Here is a 24,291-nt window from a genome sequence, read left to right on the forward strand (position 1 = left end):
TTATTTTCATTATTTTAGCTATACCTTTGCACGGAATTATTTCAAGTTTAGAATTTGCACTGTGTATTTCTTCCTATGACAGAAAATTGCCTGTGCAGATCCGCGTATTCCTATAGCTCCCATATAACGGTATCTCCCACTATTCGGTATTTGATGATTTTAGCTACGTTTTTCAAAAGAATTATCTCAAGCTTGGTATTTTGAGTTTCATCGATAAAAATTTGTTCAAGCTTTTTATTCAAAAACAACCAGAGAAAATTATTCCTTAAAAAAAGTAAAAAAGCTATAATTTCGGCCGGGCCGAACTTTGAATACCCTCCAACATTTGGAACGAATTTGACAACTTTCCAAAAATAAAATCCCTTAAAAATTCCGAATACTGTCATTATATGTATATAGCCGGACCATTACAATATTCAAATGCGAAACTTGAAAAAAATCGGTGAATAATGTAGCTAAAATCATCGACATACTGAATATAGGGAGGCAACCGTTATATTGGGGCTATACGGAGACGTGGACACCTACACAGACAATTTTCTGTAATGGCTTATGACAAAAGTTGCCTGTGCAGGTCCACGTCGTCGTATAGACCCTAATATAATGGTTGCATTCGGTATTTTTAGGATTTTAACAGAATTTTTAACTGATTTTATTTTTTGGAAAATTGCAAATTCGTTCTAAATGGTGGAGGGTATTCAAAATTACAGCTTTCTTACTTATTTTGAGTTCTAATATTCGTTGAAATCTTTTTAATGTCCCTCTGAAGATAAACTACTTAGAACTTTTTAATGTCTAGAATAACTTGAAAAGCTCATCTACGCCTCTACCGCCTTTCCATCGCTAAAAACTCATTGAGTAAATGGAGGAAATATTAGAAGACATTAAGGTGGCAATTTATTCAAGGCTTCCTATAAATATCGAAAACTATTACCATTTACCTATAAATAGTTTATTTTATAAGTTGTATGTCAAAAATAACAGCCGACCTGCTATCCCACTTATCAGCTTTAACGAAATCCAAACATAGTTAATCATTCCAAAAAAAAACCGACATAAAAAAATATTCGTCACAAAGAAAACAGCACTGAAAATAGAATCACGCAATTTCCATTCATGTTTTCCGCCAAACAAAAAAAAAACAATAGAAAAACCCCGACAATAAACAAACAAAATAATCAATGACCTGTTCGTTCCTCAATTATTAGGAAAGGAGGGGAAAGGGGACTACTTTTTGCTTTGCTCTCAAAATTCAATTTTAGTTTCAGTTTTGTTTTACTTACTGCGTTGTATTTCCGAAGCCGAAGCCAACAAATCATTGTTGTCATCATCCAACATGTTGCTGTTCGAATGGTGGTTCGATGGTCGGGTTGAATGTAAAGTATGCAATGCCTCCCTTTTCTATGGAAGCTGCCTCTCGCTAACGCTTGTGATTTAATCAATTATGTGACTGAGTCCCACAGTCCCCCCAGCAGAAGTATGGCAGGCAGGCAGATGGAGGGGAGGATGGATGTATGGTTGTAAGATTAATAGTTGGCTGGCGTTTTATGGTTGTCAATAAAATTCAATTGATGACGTCATGTGGTTGAATAATGATGTCGTTTTCCCAGTGTGCAGGCGGATGTGAGGAGTCTTTCTTTCTGCCACAGGCCACAAATGTTTGAGCAAAACGAAAAAATAGGTGGCAGCACGCTAGGCATGCAACAACACAGAAGTTCAGCAACAATCCAGACACTTGTTAGGCTTTTCCAAAAGGGGAAGGTAGAGGTACGTTTGATTTTGTTTGACTGCAATTTTAAGTACTTGAATTTTTTTTCCTGCTTCAAATTTTGGGATTTTACAACGTCGTTTAGGGCTGGAATTTCATCTATTGTTCGAGTCGATCTCCGCCAAACTATAATTTACCAAAAATCTATCCCAGACTATGTGTCATTTACACGTAATTTAGATTTTATCAAAATTGCCAGGTTTTATCTCCACGCAAGCATCAGGATTCACAACAGGCAAAAATAGATCTGGAATTAAAAAAAGAAAACAATTTTTATTAAAAATATTTAAAAGAAAATTAAATAATTATATAAATACAGGGTGAGATGAAAAAACTGCAACCAACTTCAGACTGCTGTCATATCTAAGCCACTCGTCCGACAGCTGTTAAAATTATTCCAGTGACAGCCCATTATATTGTTTACAAGCGTAAAAAAACATTTTGGTGAGAATTTTCCAGAAAAAAAGTTATTCGTGATGAAATTCAAGCGTGATAGTGTGATTTCTTTATATTTGGCTGGAAAACCGCAAGTGGCTATCGTTAGAGCACTCCATCATTTAAATGTGAATAAATCTTTTGTGTCTCGTGCCATTGCTTCTTACAGTGATACTGGTAGCGTAGCCCGATGTCAAGGAAGTGGACGGAAGAAAACAGCAACATCAGCAGAAATGGTTCGAAAGGTAAAGAAGGGACTTGATCGAAACTCGCGTCGCAGTGGCCAAAAATGGCTCGTGAGCTGAATATATCGCAATATTCCATTCGGCAAATATTGAGTTATGAGCTCGGGGTAAATCCATTGAAGTTCCAAAAAGTGCAAGAACTTAGACCGCAATAGAAAGAAAATAGACTCAAAAGAGCTAAAGAGTTGCTTCGCTTGGCCGAAAGTGGTGAACTGCCAAATTTGGTTTTCTCCGATGAGAAAACATTCGTTATCCAGGAAAACTTTATCCGCTCCGGATAAGGTTTTTCGTATAGGAAAACTTTATCCGCTCCGGATAAGGTTTTTCGTATAGGAAAACTTTATCCGCTCCGGATAAGGTTTTTCGTATAGGAAAACTTTATCCGCTCCGGATAAGGTTTTTCGTATAGGAAAACTTTATCCGCTCCGGATAAGGTTTTTCGTATCGGAAAACTTTATCCGCTCCGGATAAGGTTTTTCGTATAGGAAAACTTTATCCGCTCCGGATAAGGTTTTTCGTATAGGAAAACTTTATCCGCTCCGGATAAGGTTTTTCGTATAGGAAAACTTTATCCGCTCCGGATAAGGTTTTTCGTATAGGAAAACCCTTTATCCGCTCCGGAGAAGGTTTTCGTATAGGAAAACCCTTTATCCGCTCCGGAGAAGGTTTTCGTATAGGAAAAACCTTTATCCGCTCCGGATAAGGTTTTCGTATAGAAAAAACGTTATCCGCTTCGGATAAAATTTTCGTATAGAAAAACCTTTATCCGCTCCGGATAAGGTTTTCGTATAGAAAAAACCTTTATCCTCTCCGGACAAGGTTTTCGTATAGAAAAACCTTTATCCGCTCCGGATAAGGTTTTCCTATAGAAAACTTTATCCGTTCCGGATAAGGTTTTCCTATAGAAAACTTTATCCGTTCCGGATAAGGTTTTCCTATAGAAAACTTTATCCGTTCCGGATAAGGTTTTCCTATAGAAAACTTTATCCGGAGCGGATAAAGGTTTTCGTATAGAAAAACCTTTATCCGCTCCGGATAAGGTTTTCGCATAGAAAAACCTTTATCCGCTCCGGATAAGGTTTTCGCATAGAAAAACCTTTATCCGCTCCGGATAAGGTTTTCGCATAGAAAAACCTTTATCCGCTCCGGATAAGGTTTTCGTATAGAAAAACTTTATCCGCTCCGGATAAGGTTTTCGTATAGAAAACCTTTATCCGCTCCGGATAAGGTTTTCGTATAGAAAAACCTTTATCCGCTCCGGATAAGGTTTTTATATAGAAAAACCTTTATCCGCTCCGGATAAGGTTTTCGTATAGAAAAACCTTTATCCGTTCCGGATAAGGTTTTCGTATAGAAAAAACTTTATCCGCTCCGGATAAGGTTTTCGTATAGAAAAAACTTTATCCGCTCCGGATAAGGTTTTCGTATAGAAAAAACTTTATCCGCTCCGGATAAGGTTTTCGTATAGAAAAAACTTTATCCGCTCCGGATAAGGTTTTCGTATAGAAAAAACTTTATCCGTTCCGGATAAAAATCTTTATCCGCTCCGGACAAGGTTTTCGTATAGAAAAGCCTTTATCCGCTCCGGATAAGGTTTTCGTATAGAAAAACCTTTATCCGCTCCGGATAAGGTTTTCGTATAGAAAAACCTTTATCCGCTCCGGATAAGGTTTTCGTATAGAAAAACCTTTATCCGCTCCGGATGAGGTTTTCGTATAGGAAAACCTTTATCCGCTCCGGATGAGGTTTTCGTATAGGAAAACCTTTATCCGCTCCGGATAAGGTTTTCGTATAGAAAAACCTTTATCCGCTCCGGATAAGGTTTTCGTATAGAAAAACCTTTATCCGCTCCGGATAAGGTTTTCGTATAGAAAAACCTTTATCCGCTCCGGATAAGGTTTTCGTATAGAAAAACCTTTATCCGCTCCGGATAAGGTTTTCGTATAGAAAAACCTTTATCCGCTCCGGATAAGGTTTTCGTATAGAAAAACCTTTATCCGCTCCGGATAAGGTTTTCGTATAGAAAAACCTGTATCCGCTCCGGATAAGGTTTTCGTATAGGAAAACTTTATCCGCACCGGATAAGGTTTTCGTATAGGAAAACTTTATCCGCTCCTGATAAGGTTTTCGTTAGGAAAACTTTATCCGCTTCGGATAAGGGTTCGTATAGGAAAACTTTATCCGCTCCGGATAAGGTTTTCGTGTAGAAAAACCTTTATCCACTCCGGCTCGTATACTTTTTTATTAAATTTGATGTCCACATAATCTCATCCACTTGACAAAGATTTATGCGAATAACACTTGTTGCTCTTCAAAATTATTATTTGCATTGCTGATTAGCATCAGCATTTGGTATTGGTCATATTCGAAAAAAATCTTAGCTAATGTGTATAAGTCCATATACAAACAGAGTTAAGCTAATGATCTGTGTATTACTGTTGTCGGTGTTGTTATTGAATGGATATCTATTCATTGTCTGCTTTGGATTTGACTGAGTGGGAGGGTATATTATGCTAAGCAATAAATTGTTAATCATTCATTGGATCTTGGGTGAATAGGGAGGTGGGGGAGGGTCTACGAACACCTTTGCATGTTAGTATGGCTATGGTGGCAGATAGTTAGTTTCAAGTACGCACAACATCAGCCATGTTCGGAATGATGCATCTTTTTCGAATGTGGTGTGCGAGGGTGTGTTTGAACTTGAAAATTAGCAATGATTTCGAATATTGAGGGAGGCAGAGAAATTATTAAAATGCTTGTTCGACATTTACATTTCGTTGAAAATTGCATTCATGCTTCGAGAGACTGAACTCCTACGTGCTCATATTCTAACTATTCGATGGGTTTCCATTGAATTTTTAAAAAATTACAATTCTGAGATTTGGTTTTCCATTATCAGATCCAATCGGAATTTATTTAACTATTACGTTTTAATTTTGTAAAAATATGAAATAATCACATCATGTAAAAACTATGCAGAAAATCTAATCTGATGTAAATCGGACCCTGATATGACGGCACAATTATTGACAACTGTTCTTAGCAAAAAACTAGAATTCACGAAGCAATTAATTGCCAGTTGACCACCAATCTGGTTTAATTACTTCTTAATAGGTGCTAAAGCGTTTATGGTGGATAATAAGATTTGTAATAATTGACAATAATTTTTGTGGCTGGAAGATAGAAAAAATGCATAGCACCAAATGGGAAAATGAAAAAAAAAAAAACGAGAGACATTTTTTCAGGAGGGACTATCTGAGCTACAGCTAAACAAAATTTTATGAATAATTTTCAAAATGACCATCGTTTATTTTCTAAGAATATTTTAAGAAGGCTTCCGGAGAGATGATTGCTTATTTCTTCAAGAATATTTATAAGGTACCATTGCGGATTTTCCAAAGTTTATTTTCGGAAGTTTCTTTGTACACATTTTATGAATAATTGGGTGGCCGGCGGGATTTTTTAAAAATATTTTCTGAGAATTTTCCAGGCATTTTTTTAAATATTTTTAAGGTTTTATTGAGGATACATAACACTAAATAAGAAAATGAGAACGGGGAAAAGTTAAAAAGTATCAATCGGCATTGCCGACAGATGTATACCCACAGCCAATGTTTAATTATTTCAATATATGTTGACTTCTGTTATGATTATTCAAATTGTTGATTATTCAAATTGTTGTAGTAGGTTCCGAAGGAATGGGCCAATATTATCCATTATTATCGGACCTAAATAAATATGACCAAAATAGTACGACGTGCCAGATTTGGACTATATCGACTACTTCCTTCACTTTATATGAGATATGTGATAATTTTTATAGTCGACAGAAGTATTCCATTTTCATACTTCATTTAATACCCTTAAAAAATTTTGATATGGGAAATCGAACATTTATATCCAATATTTAAAATCTAAAAATTCATATTCATCTCAGGTTTCTAGACATATTTAGAAAAATCAAGTTGTAAAGAATCGCCGACTTGTTTCACAAGTTGCGACAGATAAAAGTATTGGAAATTGTGACCCTTTGCGGGTACCCGAAGGTACAACAAGGGGTTCGCAGATATATATATCATCTTCACAACAGATCTCGTGTTAGCCAACAAGTTTTTGTGAAATTTGAAGAGAGTTGGATGCATATTTCTCATTCTTATGTTTTTCAAAATCTTGAACCCCATGTGGGGGAGGTACCAGAAGAAATGGTCCGATCTCTACCGTCTTTATAACAGATCTTGTGTTGATAGAAATATTCATATGTGCCAAGTCTAAATGGAATCGGATGTTAATTTGGAGTTTTATGAGCTAAAAATTTTTACCCTTTCTCGGGAAGGTACTAGAAAGAGTGGATTTATATATTCCATGTTAACACCAGATCTTGGGTTTATAAAAATATTGGGACGTGTGAAATTTTAAGACGTTCGAAACCTTACATCACATTTTATAAGAGTTATAATTATTCAAAATGTTGACCCTTTGTTGGGGGAGGTACTTGATGAAATGGACTGATACTTTCAATTTTCGCACTTGACCTAGAACTGTCGTAAATAATAGGATTTGCAAGGTTCGAGCAAAATCGGATTATTGCTTTTCTTTATGTGTAAAAATATTTTTTTTTTTTTTTGAAAATTTCGTTCTTTTGTGGGCACCAGATCGAGTGGACCGATACGCTCATCTCCGAAATCGATCTCAATTAATAACATTACGATGTACCAAGTTTGGACCACACCGGATATTCCCTTTGAAAGTTATCGTGCGCACCAGGCAAACAGAATGACAGACGGACGGAAGGACATCGCCAGATCGACTCCAAATGTCCTGAAATGGATTTGCTCCAAAGAGACCTAGTGTCTAAAGCCGTTATTTGTATATGGTATAAAATAAATATAAAAATATTTTTTAAAGGACTATCTGAGCTATAACCCAAGTTTTTTACGAATATTTTCCTAGGAACCATTCTCAATTTTTTAGATTTTTTTTTGTATTTTCAGTGAAAAAAATTTTGAGATGGTTTCCTGAAGAGCCAATGTGGATTCTTTTCAAGAATATTTTAAGGGGCCATTGTGGATTTTTCAAAGAATATTTTCGAAGGATCCTTTGTAGACTTTTTAAAAATAAGAGTTTGGGTGGTTTTTTTACAATGAACATTTGTAAGGCTTTTTAATAAGGGATAGTCGCGGATTTTTAAGGTTTTATTTGTGATCATCGGAAATTTTTTTAAAAATATTTTGTATGAGACGATCGTGATATGCACGATAACTCAAGGGAGTACCGGGTTTGCTGGAAACTCCTCACCCTACAATTTTTTTGTCAAACTACAATGGAGTTCGAAAATGGGCCGTATATGTCCATACCTTTTGGTACATCCGACTCGGTTAAAATATGTGCGAATATTTGTATCATTTGGAACATTTGTATCTGATCTAGATTAGGTGAGAAAATGGAATATATCAGTCCTACTATCACTACTTCTTTTATTTCTCCCACAAACGGTCAACATTTCATTTCCATTTTAGTCAATTGAATCGTCCATGTTTATCTAAATTTGAAAAATAATATTTTGAAAAAGATATAGATATATATATATATATATATATATATATATATATATATATATATATATATATATATATATAAATAATATATATATATATATATATATAATATAATATATATATATATATATATATAAATAATATTTTGATAAACAAAGTCAAGTTTAAAAAAAAATTGAAAAAAAATACCTTTTTTGCCTATCTTCCACAACTGGTTAAAAATGGTGGATTTTGAAATTAAACAAATTGAAAAGATTTTTACCAACATTTCACAATATTTTCAGATCAAAAATTTTCTTTAGGAGGTTAGGTTATATTCTTGGATTACTCAAGAAAAAAATTTAACTTTTGAGCGAAAATGGTGGTTTTTAAGTTTGTTTCAAGAATGTCCGGATGAATTAATTTCTTTTTAGAAAATAAATTGCAAAGATCCCCTCGAAATCATAAGTCGATGAAAGACATCGTGACCAAAATTTATGGAATTTTTTTAAATCCCTGCTTTCCAAAAATGAGAATATTTTTAAGAAAAATCGTGCAGAGAAACAATTCAAAAATCTGGAATTTTATTAGAAAAAAAGTCAAGAATGTTTTGACCAGATTTTGTGAATTTTTAGAACAAAAATCGCGCAACCTAATTAGAAATCTTGATGTAGAAAGATAAATATTTTATACTTAATTTTAAAGAACATTTTTAAATTCATAGTTTTTAAGAAAAAAATTAGTTTTGACCGAAAAAAGTTTTTTTTTTTTTTTTTGTTCTTAAGAAAAGATGATTAATGTAGATGTTTTGAGGAACAATTTTTAAGAAGTTCTTGAAAAAGAGATTTAATATTTTTTAGAAAAAAAAAATCAAGCACTCCCTAGATTTTTTAAAAAATAATTTTCAAGGACGTACGGACTATTTTTTTAATCATATAAAAATGACACGGGCTTTCTAATCAAAAACCTTGAATATTTTTTAGAAAATTTCCAGTGGAAGTTTCAGACAACAATTCTTCAAAGACGTCCTGGCAAACTGCAGATGTTTTGAGGAACAAGGAGTGTTAACTTTAAAAAAAATTTGAGGGGCCTCCTGACCAACAATCGTAAATTTGTTGTAAGGAAAAAAAAACCTAGGACGAATGGACTATTTTTTTTTTTTAAATCACGCATTCTCATGAATTTTTTGATTTTTTTTTTTTATAAATAAATCGTTTTGTTTCAAAGAAATCTAGAACAAAAATCTTGAATATTTTTTAGAAAAAAAAATAATTTCGACAAAAATTCGAAGATATTTTATGAAAATTACCCTGACCAAATCTTGTGGATTTCTTCAAGAACGTCATGGTAAAAATCATGGTTTTTAAAGGAACATCTTTTAAGGACTAGCTGGATAAAAATGTAATATTATTCAAGAGTTTATTGTAAAAACTGTGAACTCAAAAAATAATAGTGTTATATATACATAGTTCAATATGGTTAGTAAAAATATGACTACATAAAAGTGATCATAACTGCCGACAAACGGACTGGTACTCCTTAACATGCTCAAATATTTTTTCATTCTACCCCCTTTGAACCACGGTGCAAAGATTAATTAGTTTTCTTTTTGTTTTCTATAAATGTTTAAAAATACTAACCAACAAACAGGAAATAACAACAAATCAATTGTTTGTTGTAAATAATAAAATTGCAGAAATTCCTAGGAGGCAAAGAAAAAACACAACAACAATCAATTTATTCTATATTGTGTTTGAAAATAAAAAATACAGAGAGAAAGAGGGAGGAAGGAAGTCATCTCAATTTTATCCGTCAACCATCACTGGACCAATGGCAAATTGTGATTGAAAAGGGCAGGCAGCAAATACAAAAAAAAAAAAAAAACAAGTTAAAAAGCAGTAAGTTTCGACCGGGCGGAACTTTTAATACCCTCCACCATTTGCAACGAATTTGGCAATTTTTAAAAAATAAAATCCTTAAAAAATTCTGTTAAAATTTTAAAAATACCGAATATAGCCGTTATATTGGGGTCTATACGACGTGGACATACATAGGCATTGTTTGTCATAAGCCATTACCATATTCAAATTCGAAACTTGAAATAAACAGTGAATAATGTGGCTAAAATATCAAAATATCGTATATAAGGAGGTGCCGTTAAATTGGAGCTGTGCGAAGACCTGGACCAGCATAGACAATTTTCTATCACAGACTGTAATTTTGAAACAATTCCGGTGAAGAATGTCGCTAAAATCATCAAAATACCGAATATAGGGAGGAACCGTTATATGGGGGCTATATGAAGACGTGGACCTGCACAGACAATTTTCTGTCTTAGGGTGTAGTATCCATTTTGAACTTCAAATGCCAAATTTGAAACAATTCCCGTGAATAATGTCGCTAAAATCATCAAAATACCGAATATAGGGAGGTACTGTTATATGGGGGCTATATGAAAACGTGGACCTACATGGCCCATTTACGAACTTAACCTGCCTACTGGAAAAATAAACATGTGTGCAAAATTTTAGCCATCTATCTCAATTCATTCGAAAGATAGCGTAATTGCAACAGACAGACGGACATCGCTAAATCGACTTAGAATTTTACGCTGATCAAGAATATATATACTTTGTTGGGTCTGACATGAGTATTTCGAGGAGTTACAAACGGAATGACAAAGTTAATATACCCTCCATAGTATGGTGGAGGGTATAAAAATAATAACAACAGCGAGATGAAAAAACTCGAATAGAAAATTAATTACATGAGTGTTGATTGTTTTGCCATTGCGACAATGTTGTGACAGTATGGCAGGGAGGGCCATGGGGGGAGTCTGAGCAAAGCTAAACTATTGTGACAGATTTCAATTTATAAACATGTCATGTCATAAACTGATTGAGATTTACCGGGCGGGGACAATTGGACTTTCGCTATAAAAGACCTATAAAGGCTTTTCACCAAAAAAAAAAAAAATAATAATAAAATAAAATAAATAAAAGAATAAATAAAAAATATAACAAATCGGATGAATAATATATATAAGTTAACGTTAACTTCTTTATTTCTGTTTCTGTTGCGCGTGCAAGTTCGATGGCACTTAAATATGCTTGCAAAATGCTTACAATGCATTCATGTCATTCATTCGTATAAACAACAGACAAATGCTTACATTTTAAGAAACCTAACTCTAAGAAATAATAAAATCAAAAGTGCTAACGTTGCACTAAATACATTGTCCAACAAAACTTAATTTTAAGAATAAAGGAAAAATAAAGTTAGTCCCATTTTGTCACTCGAAAAAGAACGTTATGATTAATTGGCGCCCAACGAAAAATTAAAAGCACCCAAACGGCTGCAAAGTTAATAAAGGCACCTCATGAAGCTGCAAACTGTCAACTAAAAATTAAAGCACCCAAACGGCTGCAAATTAATAAAGGCACCTCATAAGCTGCAAACTGCTAACTAAAAACATCAAAACCTGTGGAAGAAGGCACCTCATAAAGCTGCGTACTGGTAACTAAAAACATCAATAACCTGTTGAAGAAGACACCCTATAAAGGCTGTAAATCAACACTAAATCCCCAAAAGCTGTGGGAAAAACTTGTGGAGTACGAGAGAGTCAACGACATCCAGCCGGCTCAAAAGATTGAAGACACCCTTAGTAGCAGAAGCAAAAAGGAATACGGAGAATCAACAGGAGACGGCATGCTCTACAAAGTTTTATTGTAAGTTTAGAAAAAAAAGTGATAGTGTTTAAGTGAAGAAAAAAAAACTAAAAACATTGATAAAAACAACTTCCCTATTATTAATTTTGAAAAGTTAAAACAAAACAGACGGCATGCTCTATAAAGTTGTATTGTAAATTTAGAGATAAAAAGTGATAGCGTTTAAGAAAAAAAAAACCCAAAAACTAAAAACATTGATAAAACAATTTTCCTATTATTAATTCTGAAAAGTTAAAACAAAACAAAATTGTAAAAATATAATCTGTGTTCTAAAAGGTTAACAACTAAATAGTGATCGTTTAAAATGTCCAACCCCAATAACCTCATCCGACCACCCATCCTTAACGTCAATAACTCCGACGGACAAAATAATAACGGACAGAATAATAATAACAATAATAGCGCAATAAATTCAGCAAACATGGAACAAACCATTGCCAGAATCTGTGCACAGCAATGCCAAATTGCCATAGCCCAATTTTTAAGACCTAGTTCAGACATAGCAGGCGAAGACGAAACTATCGACGTCAGATATAGAGAAAACTTGACAGATTTAGATAAAGTACCCGACGTAGTGAGAAGCTTGAGAGAATTTTCAGGAAAAGCATCGGAATTCAGCTCTTGGAAAAAGAGTGTCGAAAGGATCCTTAAGTTATACGAATCTACAAAAGGTACCCCAAAATACTTTGCCATCCTTAACACCATAAGGAATAAAATCATCGGTAATGCCGATGCGGCCTTAGAGTCTTACAATACACCCCTTAATTGGAGTAGTATTTCAAAGTGTCTAACGCTTCACTACGCAGATAAGCGTGATCTTACGACACTAGAATATCAAATGACAACCTTAATACAAGGTAACAACAGTATCCAAGATTTTTATCAAGAAGTGTATTCACACCTTACGCTTATTATGAACAAATTATCATGTCTCGATGTAGGTAAAGAAGCTCTAGATATCCTAGCCCAAACTTATAGGGATAAAGCTTTAGACATTTTCATAAGAGGACTAAAAGGACAAATGTCAATTCATCTTGGCATGAAAGAACCGACGGATCTCCCACAAGCACTACAATTATGTCTCAAAATGGAAAATCAATTCGCTAGAGCACAATTTGCTAACTCACACAATCCAACAGTTAAAAATAATAGACTAAATTTTCAGAAACCACCCCATCCAAAAACTCATTTTCAAAATACGAATCAGATGCCATTTTACCCACAATTGGCATATTTGCCACAACACTCTGGTGTTCGACAAAATAATTCTAATCCTCCTATTTATCCTCGTAATAATTATAATCAACATAATTACCCCCAAAATCAAAATTTGCAACCACCAAGACCAACAGCACCAAAACCTCAGCCCAAGCCTGAGCCGATGGAAATAGATGCTTCCATGCAATCCCGAGCTGTTAACTACATGAATAGGCCAGCACAAAATAATAGATTTTATGGAAAGAGACCATCAGAACATTCTGACCAATTTAGGAGACCTGATAAGGCACAAAGAAATTTTCATGTAGACACAGATGAATTAGGTCCCACCGCTGAAGAATACGAAACAATGTTAGAGCAGTATGAAAATCAAGAACAATTATCTGATCTCAATGATTACATAAAAAATCAATATGATGTTCTTGACAACGATGACAAAGAAGATACACAAGAATTCGTAGATATTCATTTTTTAGATTAACGAATTCGTCCTTACCTTATTTTGAATGTAGGACGAATTCAGGGCAAATTCTTAAAATCTTGATTGATACGGGTTCAAATAAAAACTATATCCAACCTGGACTTATAAAAAATCCTTTAGAAAATAAAACCCCGTTTTTTGCAAACTCAGTAGGAGGAAAAACAGCAATAACACAACACACTTTTATTAATCTTTTTGACAAAAATTGTTGCCCTCTACAATTCTTCCTTTTACCAACCCTTAAATCTTTTGACGGAATTTTAGGAAACGATAGCTTAAAAAAATTATCTGCTGTCATTTATACGTCAAAAGACTACATGCTTATAGACAATAGAATAAAAGTGAAAATAAAGCAGAAATTATCTAGATCTGTGAACACTATCGACCTTAGGACAGACCATTTAACCCCACAAGAGAAACAAAAATTAGATCTAGTGATCCAAAGGCATAAATCACTCTTTGGGGAACCAAATCAAAAACTTACTTACACTACGACAGTAGTCGCCGATATTCAGACTACCAATGTCGAACCAGTTTATTCAAAATTTTATCCCTACCCTATGCATTTGAAAGGAGAAGTAGAAAAACAAATAAAGGAACTCCTCGATCAAGGTATAATTAGACCTTCACGGTCACCATATAATTCACCCATCTGGATCGTGCCAAAAAAATCAGATGCATCAGGCAAAGTGAAATACAGAATGGTGATAGACTATAGAAAATTAAATAAGGAGACAATTCGAGATAGATATCCCATCCCAGAAATAAATGAAATCCTACCACAAATAGGAAAAAATAAACTGTTTAGTGTATTAGATTTAAAAAGTGGATTTCACCAAATATTACTTAGGGAAAGTGATAGAGAAAAAACTGCCTTTTCTATTAATAATGCAAAATACGAATTCACTCGACTTCCATTTGGTTTGAAAAATGCTCCGTCCATATTCCAACGAGCCTTGGACGACATTCTTAGGGAGCACATTGGCAAAATATGTTTCATCTATATGGATGATATAATAATATTCGCAGAGGATGAAGATTCACATCTCAAGAATATTTCAACCATATTCGAGACATTAGAGAAAGCCAATATAAAGGTACAACTCGACAAATGTGAATTTTTGAAAAAAGAAGTTGAATTCCTAGGTTTCATAATATCCGATTCCGGTATAAAAACAAACCCAAAAAGGGTTGAAGCAATAGAAAAATTTCCACTTCCGTTAACACTAAAAGACTTAAGATCATTTTTAGGACTTTGTAATTTCTACAGACGCTTTATTAGAGATTATGCCAAAATTTCTAAACCTCTGACAATATATTTAAGGGGGGAGGCAGGACGTGCGTCCAAATACGTTTCCAATAAAATGGCCATAGATCTCGATCAAGAAGCAGTAGAAGCTTTTAATAAATTAAAGAGAATATTGTCATCGGAAGACGTAATATTGGCATATCCCGATTTTAATAAAGAATTTGAACTTACTACGGACGCTTCGCACTATGCAATGGGCGCAGTGCTTTCACAAGATAATAAACCAATTGTATTTTTGTCTAAAACTTTCAAAAAGGAAGAGGAACATTATGCAACAAACGAAAAGGAGATGCTTGCAATTACTTGGGCTCTCAAATCCCTCAGAAACTACCTTTACGGTTCTGCCAAACTTAAAATTTATACCGATCACCTTCCACTGACATACGCATTGAATAATAAAACAGCTAATTTCAAGCTAAGAAGATGGAAAGCCTTCCTTGAGGAATTCAATTACGAATTACTATACAAACCCGGTAGTACAAATGTAGTTGCCGATACACTATCAAGACCTCCTAAAGAACCAGAAGAGATAAATGCTCTGACTTCGACCCAACACAGTCATGAAAGCTCATCTCATAATTTAATACAATACACTGACGCTCCGATAAACGCATTTAAGAATCAAATTCTCATCTCTTCAGAAGATGATGAACCATCTTATAAATTTGAAATTGTCTTTCCAACTTATCACAGACATACTATAAATGAACGAAATATTACACCAGAATTTCTCAGAGACATTTTGAAGAAATATTTAAACCCATCGGTAACAAACTGCTTAAAGACTAATGACGAAATCTTGGGAGTATTGCAAGAAGTGTTCCGTGATAATTTCACACAATACAAAGTCAAATATTCAAGACAAATGGTAACCGACTTGAAAAATGATGAAGACCAAGAAAACAAGATTATTGCTGAACATAATAGAGCACACCGAAATAGCGTAGAAAATAAAGCACAGTTATTGACAAAGTACTACTTTCCCAGAATGCAAGCTAAAATTAAGAAAATAGTCGATCAATGTAAAGTTTGCAAAGAAAACAAATACGATAGACATCCTAATAAGATAGGCCTACAGGAAACACCTATCCCACAAAATCCTGGACAGATTGTTCACATAGACATTTACATAACCGAAAAGACATCCGTATTGACGGCTATAGACAAGTTTTCTAAATACGCTCAAGCAAAAATTCTGAAATCAAGATCAGCAGAAGACATTAAAGAACCACTTAGGGAATTAGTCATATCCTTTGGAATTCCTGAAATAATAGTTATCGACAACGAAAGATCTTTTAATTCCAAAGCAATAGTTTTCATGTTAGAAAATCAGTACAACATCAAATTGTTCAAAATCCCGCCGTACAGTAGTACTGTAAATGGGCAAATTGAGCGGTTCCACTCTACACTGTCAGAGATAATGCGATGTCTAAAAGCACAGAACTTACACAAATCCTTCTCAGAGCTTTTACATAGATCCATTTACGAATATAATAACACAATACACTCAAGCATTCAAAAGAAACCAGTTGAAGCATTTCTTGGAAAAAGGGCAAACATGAGTCAGGATGATATAGAGAAAGAAAGATCCGAAATTGCCCAAAGGCTTAAAGAAAAACAAGCAGAAGATATTAACTACCACAATAAGAAAAGGACTCAACCAAAAACCTATACGCCAGGAGAAATCATATTCGTAAAAGAGAATAGGAGACTTGGGACAAAGTTAAGTAAGGCATACAGACAAGAAATAGTAAAAGAAAACCAAAATACAACTGTTATTACAGAATCAGGAAAAACCGTACACAAAAACAATATCAGAAATTAAGAAATCAAATATTTTCAGATTTTTATTCGCCACGGCGACCGCCTATGTCAAGATTTTGGACTATACAAACTCTCAAATTGTTGCGTTTGATTCCGGTTTGGCAAAAATTCAAGATGGTAACTTCAGGATAATTCATATCATTGACATCGACAAATATCAAGAAACAATAAATTCCCTACAAAACATCCTTTCCCAGAACATAACCAAACACCATTTCCTTCATCCCTTCCTAACCCATGAGCTGACAGAGATTCAAGGATACTTGGACCGTTTGAAGCCAAACGTGAAAAATAAACGATCATTGAATTTTATAGGTTCAGCGTGGAAATGGATTGCTGGAAATCCAGACCACGATGATTTTGAAATAATAACTCAGAAAACTAATGAAGTTCTAGAAAACAATAATAAACAAGTTGTAATTAACAAATTGTCATTGAGGAAAATTAATGAGTTAACACAAATAACTAATGAAATAATAAAAAGTATAAATTACAGTGATGTAAACAGAGATAGATTAAGTTCAAAATTAAAATTTAAAATAGAAATATTAAAACAAGAAATTGTAAATATTCAATACGCTATCCATTGGGCAAAAATAGGAATTGTAAACTCATTCATACTTTCATCTGACGAGATAAATATTATTAAAAATATAATTGAAAAAGATTCAATACCGTTTGTTAATGTAGAAGAAATCTTTGAATTTGCTCAAATAAAAATCGCAACTAATAATCAATCTATCATTTATATTATTAGAATACCAATGACAGACAACAAAGTTTGTAATAGATTATTACTTAAACCTATAAAATTTGAGAAGTTCGTCAATAAATTAAAATTCGAAAATGTAATAATGTGCAAACAAGATTTAAAATTATACGGAATCAAGAGTGAATGCATGAAATACAATAATATAAGTATCTGTAATAGCATAAACTTAGAAGCTATAGAGAATAACACCTGTATTTCTAATTTGTTAAATAGCAAGACATCGAATTGCACGGTAACTGATAACAAAACAGTACCAACAGTTGAAGAAGTTTCTCCAGGAGTAATCCTGTTAAATAATTTCAATGAAACAATCCTAATAAATAATGTTGCACAAAGACTTATTGGATCGTATGTCATCCAATATAGCAACACTACACTAAGTATTTCCGACAAATCATATTCCTTTTTTGAAATAAGCCATATTCAACCATTACCGGCGATTCTGCAACCTAGGGAGTCTGTTCTCAGTATAGAAGAGACGCTCTCTTTAGAGTCAATTAAAGAAATTCAAATTAGTAACACAAAAGCCATAAATTTATTGGGAGGCAAATATGAGTGGGGTCAAACCACAAATTTTGGACTTACCTCCTTCGCGATAATATTGATAATCGTTTTCATTATAAGGTCCAAGATCTGCAAAAGGGGAAAAGAAATTATACTCACCCCGTCTATAGCAGATTCATGTCCGTATGACGCACGTAATCGTGTTCCTATGCCGGAAGTAGTGGAATTGCCGGGAATACGAAGAATTTCTCATATTCCCTATTTTTGACCGATCGAGGACGCTCGGTTTAAAGAGGGGAGGAGTTAACGTTAACTTCTTTATTTCTGTTTCTGTTGCGCGTGCAAGTTCGATGGCACTTAAATATGCTTGCAAAATGCTTACAATGCATTCATGTCATTCATTCGTATAAACAACAGACAAATGCTTACATTTTAAGAAACCTAACTCTAAGAAATAATAAAATCAAAAGTGCTAACGTTGCACTAAATACATTGTCCAACAAAACTTAATTTTAAGAATAAAGGAAAAATAAAGTTAGTCCCATTTTGTCACTCGAAAAAGAACGTTATGTTTAATTTATATGAAAGCTATAGCTATATATGAACCGACTTTCACCAAGTTTGAGTTCTAGGCTCAATTTGGTCGTAAGTGCCAAATTTCATCCCATTTGGTATTTATGTGCTGTATGCGATATATTTTCCCAAATATCGATGTTACAGAGCTTATATTACGGCTGTGGAGGGCAAAAATATCAAATCAGATAAAGAGTATATATAGGAGGATATCTGAACCGATTACGATCAAATTTGATATACTTATTTCCAGGCTTAATTTGGTCGTATATGCAAAATTCCGTACTATTTGGGCCGATATTACACGTTTGGCGAACAATAAAAAGCAAGTTACGGGGTGAGATGAAAAAACTGCAAACAACTTTGGACTGCTGTCATATCTAAGCCACTCGTGCGACAGCTGTTATTAAATTAAAATTATACCAGTGACAGCTCATTATATTGTTTATAAGCGTTCAAAAGCATTTTGGTGAGAATTTTCCAGAAAATAAGTTATTCGTGAGAGAATTAAAGCCTGATAGTGTGATTTCTTTACATTTGGCTGGAAAACCACAAGTGGCTATCGTTAGAGCACTCCAGCATTTAAATGTGAATAACTCTTGTGTGTCTCGTACCATCGCTCCACCGCACCGTGATACTGGTAGCGTAGCCCGACGTCAAGGCAGTGGAAGGAAGAAAACAGCAAATCAGCAGAAATGGTTCGAAAAGTAAAGAAGCGACTTGATCGAAACCCGCGTGGCCGAAAAATAGCTCGTGAGCTGAACATATCGCAATATTCCATTCGGCAAATATTTAAGAATGAGCTCGGGGTAAAGCCATTGAAATTCCAAAAAGTGCAAGAACTTACACCGCTACAGAAAGAAAATAGACTCAAAAGAGCTAGGTTTACTTCGCTTGGCCGAAAGAGGTGAACTGCCGAATTTGGTTTCCTCCGATGAGAAAACATTCGCTGTCCAGCAGTTTGTAAACAAACAAAATGATTGTGTTTACTTGCCAAAGAGGTCAGCTGAAAATGTGCACCTTCGGTTGGCCACCAGAACTCAAGCGCCAGCCATGGTGATGGTGTGGGACGCCATAACAGCCGATGGTCGCTCTCCGCTTGTATTAATCGACCGTGGCATCAGAATAAATACCGAATATTATCGCGAAAATATTCTGGAGGGTGTATTAAAGCCTTGAGACGCACACATTTTCGCACTCAGCACGCGCCACCCAGGAATGGTTACAAAATGAGGTTCCTCGCATCATTTCTAGCGCACAATGGCCAACAAAATCTCCGGATACCACTTCGTGGACTATTGTGTCTGGAGTATTTTGGAAAACAAGTTTGGCACTAAAAAATACCAAAGTGTCGATCACCTCAAGTAAGCCCTTCGCCGGGAATGGGCCAAAATACCGTACAGCAACATTCGGGCAACGTTTGACGGTTTCATTGGCCGTTTGAAGGCTATAATTCGTGAAAAAGGTGACCAATTCGAACTAATCTAAACTTATTTTAAAATTTGATGCTATTTCCGACATTTTTTGCTTTCATTCAATAAAATTAAAAAAAAATGTAAAAATTATGGAATATTTGGCTTTGTTGCTGTTTTTTCTTATCTCACCCTGTATAAAGGAGGCCTAACACGAAGTGTTGGAAGGAAACTAAAATTTAAGGGTGTACTTTTCGCTGACGAAGTAGCGTGCACTTGCTAGTATTAGAATATTTTCTTTATAAAACAAACATTAGATTTTTCTCTCAAATACAGTAAGGTCTTCTCCAGGGAAGCCCAGTAAGCCTTCATTAATCTCAGCAATTGGACTTTTAAATTTTGCGACATTTCTTTCTATTTCTATAAAAAAATAGTCGTGGTACAAAAAATATTACCCCCTCTCCAAGTTTTTTTTTTGTTCTCCACCAAAAATAGAAAAAAATTGTCCGCCTCGTTCATTTTTTTAGTTCGACGTTAGCTTAGCAGCTTCGGCAGTGTTTGGTGTCAATAGCAAAACCACACGGAAGCTTTTTGTTCTGGTTTCTGTTTTTTTTTTCTATTTTTTCTTGTCAGGTACCATTGGCGTTGGATGCGTTTTTTTACTTTTTTAGTAAAATAATTACTCAGAAGAACATCAGAACGGAGAATAGAAATGGTAAAAAAAACATATAAAACACATTCATTCGAACAAACGACACCCATCATTGGCGTCGTCGTCATTCAGACAGCCAGCCAGCCTTTGGTTCCACCAGAGCACCTTTGAAAATCGCGTTGAAGTGAACCAGCCCCAACCGCCAAACAACCAACCAAAGCCAGCTATGACAACCAAAAAAATGATAGTTAGGTGTGTGGGCGCTCTATTTTAGTCGTTCAAGTTCGTCATGACAAAAGGACGGACAGACAGACGAACCGACAGACAAAACGACTGCTGTCATATCCATTCATAGAGTCATTCATCCATTCAGTCAGTCAGTCATTCACTCACTCAGCGATTCGTATGTGGGAATGACAAGTAAATGGAATTGTTGAAATATCCATATTTAACAGAAAATAGAAATAAAAATAAAAAATAACAACAACAACAACATCAAAGAAGCTGCTGTCACTTTGTTTTTTTGCTGCTATTGTTCTAATGTTTTCGGGAAAAAATATTAAACAAATAGACAATATTTGCTAGGGATGCAAAATAGAGTTGCTGCCTGTCCTTTACTAAATTACATCTCGTCCCTTGATAGAAAGGCGCAGAGATAGTAAGATTTATGCCAAACTCGGGTCGAGTCCAAAGATTGTCCACTCTTCCCGGTACCACAATATCTACCTGGATAAATGTGTTGAATTTTTTTGAGAAAATTATTTAATAGCCTCCAGACCAAAAAATCGTGGATTCTGAAAAAAAAAACAAATCAGTAGAGAAAGTCTCAAAGTCGGGCGGGGCCGACTTTATGACACCCTACACCCTTTCCATATGTGAGAATTAAATAATATCAACCTTCTTTGAATCGATTTCTACTAAATTTTCTGAGACACTCGTGCCATTTCAATTCGGGCTTGTGTTACCCATTTGGTGGACAATTAACTTGAAATCGGAAAAAGATATATATGGGAGCTATATCAAAATCTGAATCGATCTCGAAAAATTTGTCAAATGGAAGACCTTCGAGTCTTCTATGAGAAGACCTTCGAGTCTTCTATGAGAAGACCTTCGAGTCTTCTATGAGAAGACCTTCGAGTCTTCTATGAGAAGACCTTCGAGTCTTCTATGAGAAGACCTTCGAGTCTTCTATGAGAAGACCTTCGAGTCTTCTATGAGAAGACCTTCGAGTCTTCTATGAGAAGACCTTCGAGTCTTCTATGAGAAGACCTTCGAGTCTTCTATGAGAAGACCTTCGAGTCTTCTATGAGAAGACCTTCGAGTCTTCTATGAGAAGACCTTCGAGTCTTCTATGAGAAGACCTTCGAGTCTTCTATGAGAAGACCTTCGAGTCTTCTATGAGAAGACCTTCGAGTCTTCTATGAGAAGACCTTCGAGTCTTCTATGAGAAGACCTTCGAGTCTTCTATGAGAAGACCTTCGAGTCTTCTATGAGAAGACCTTCTGCTCTTCTATGAGAAGACCTTCTTCTGGTCTTCTATGAGAAGATCTTCTTCTGGTCTTCTATACGAAGACCTTCTGGTATTCTATACGAAGACCTTCTGGTCTTCTATACGAAGACCTTCTGGTCTCCTATAGGAAGACCTTCTGTTCTTCTATGAGAAGAAGACCTTCTACTCTTCTATGAGAAGAAGACCTTCTGCTCTTCTATGAGAAGAAGACCTTCTGCTCTTCTATGAGAAGAAGACCTTCTGCTCTTCTATGAGAAGAAGACCTTCTGCTCTTCTATGATAAGATCTTCTGCTCTTCTATAGGACCCATCTGGTCTTCTATGAGAAGAAGACCCATCCGGTCTTCTACGAGAAGACATACTGGTATTCTATGAGAAGACCTTCTGCTCTTCTATGAGAAGACCTTCTGTTTTTCTATAGGAAGACCTTCTGGTCTTCTACAGGAAGACCTTCGAGTCTTCTAAAGGAAGACCTTCTGGTCTTCTATAGCAAGACCTTCTGGTCTTCTATGAGAAGACCTTTTGGTCTTCTATGAGAAGACCTTCTGGTCTTCTATGAGCAAACCCTCGAGTCTTCTATGAGAAGACCTTCGAGTCTTCTATGACAAGACCTTCTTGTCTTCTCTGAACAGACCTACTTGTCTTCTATGGGAAGACCTTCTATGGTCTTCTATGGGAAGACCTTCTATGGTCTTCTATGAGAAGACCTTTTGCCCTCTGTGAGAATACCTTTTGTTCTTTTATAAGAATACCTTCTGTTTTACCATAAGAAGACTTTTTCTGTCTTTTGGCTCTATCCTTCCACATTTTAATTTGCCTACATACTTCCCCATATTCCCACTTGTATCAATTGGTCATTTCTAGTATGTAATTAATTAAAAAGAGATTTATACAATTTTAATATCCCCGCTTGCCATAATAATTCCTCCTCATCGCCATCGTTGAGGGAATAATAGACCAACTAACGACCCCAAATGGCAGTCATAAACAGTTTTCAAAAACACATTTGTTTAGTTTTAAAATAACGTGATAACGTAATGCCCGAGTGGGTGTTCTCAAACAAGCCCCCGCTTGTCCCAACGAACACCGGCAGCAACAGCAGCGGCAAATGCTAGTTTCAAAACGTGACTGACTGCCTGGTTTGTTGGCTGACTGAGCTGCTCTGGGCGTCAAGAATGAAAGACTTTAAATAAAAATCGATTTTGTGTTTAGCTGTCGTGTTGTTGTTATAGCTATTGTTGTTGGATGTCTTAAAGCTAAACACCTTTAATTTGCTAATGACAGATGTTTGTAGGCATCAGCAGCAGCAAAAAATAAAAAAATAGAAGAAAATGAAAAGTAGGGGACGACTTTCATTAGCAGAACAATGAAAGAAGAAAAGAATAGAAAAATCTCTCCCCGTGGGAGGGCAAAGGCGTTGCTCGCCGCAAAAAGATGCAAACAAACAAACGCACACACTTTTAATTTTACAATTAATTTTATGGGCCCATTAAAAATAATTAAAATTTTGAGAAAATGTGCTAGAAAGACATGAAAGGTATTCTTAAAGGAACCAAAAAAATATATTTTTCTCAAATTATTTTTCAATTATCTGCTTAAATAAGTAGTTGAAAATCTGCCCAAAAGACCATCTAAAAATTTGTTACTTGATTTTTTTTTTTTCAAATACTTTTCTCTAATATTTTTTCATCTACTGTGAAAATAAAAACCCAAACAAATAAAAAAACACTCCCAACACACAATTCGCCCAACTCGGCCGACACGAACCCAAATTTAACGTCAAATCCACTGAAGCGGAAAAAAAAAACTAAAATTCCCCGCCAAATATAAACTGTAAACAAATTTAGCAAACAAAAAAAAAACAGACAAAAAAAAAACTCGAAAAAAAAAAAACAAACTCAAAATGTTTTGCATATTTTGGCTGTCATGAAAGGTTAAACAAAGAAATCTGTCGAAGAATCATCGAAAAACGAAAACAAGAAAAGAGATAAATAAATCAATTTGGAATCGTTTGTCATCGAAAAAGACATTATTAATAATTTAACTAAATTGTTTTCTATCGAGAAATAAATATAAAAAAAAATTAAAAAAAAAACAATAAATTTTGACGGACCCAATCAAGTATTGACCTATCTCATCCATTGTAGCTAAATTAATACATTCCATTTATGAATTATATTTAATTAGGATGTTGGAAAAGAAAATCGAAGACCCATTCCAAATATTGACCCCTTATGAGGTAGATACCCGAAGATTCGGGTCGATTTTCTCTAGTATCGAATCTAACCCAAGTGAGATATTTCTTCCCCAAAATTCAAAATTTCGTG

At 34.8% G+C, this 24,291-nt stretch overlaps 1 protein-coding gene across 1 annotated transcript in view; it reads right to left on the bottom strand.

Annotated features, from left to right (window-relative positions):
- The window catches only part of LOC131803827 (probable serine/threonine-protein kinase DDB_G0282963), a 35,587-nt gene extending 33,577 nt beyond the window's left edge, over positions 1-2,010 (bottom strand). The window contains exon 1 of the mRNA XM_059125548.1: positions 1,284-2,010. Within this exon, the coding sequence (XP_058981531.1) occupies positions 1,284-1,338 (55 nt within the window). The 5' untranslated portion in view covers positions 1,339-2,010. The remainder of the gene's footprint in view (positions 1-1,283) is intronic.
- Positions 2,011-24,291: the final 22,281 nt, after the last annotated feature.

Source organism: Musca domestica, unplaced genomic scaffold (assembly GCF_030504385.1).
Source record: "Musca domestica strain aabys unplaced genomic scaffold, Musca_domestica.polishedcontigs.V.1.1 34, whole genome shotgun sequence".
NCBI lineage: Eukaryota > Metazoa > Arthropoda > Insecta > Diptera > Muscidae > Musca > Musca domestica.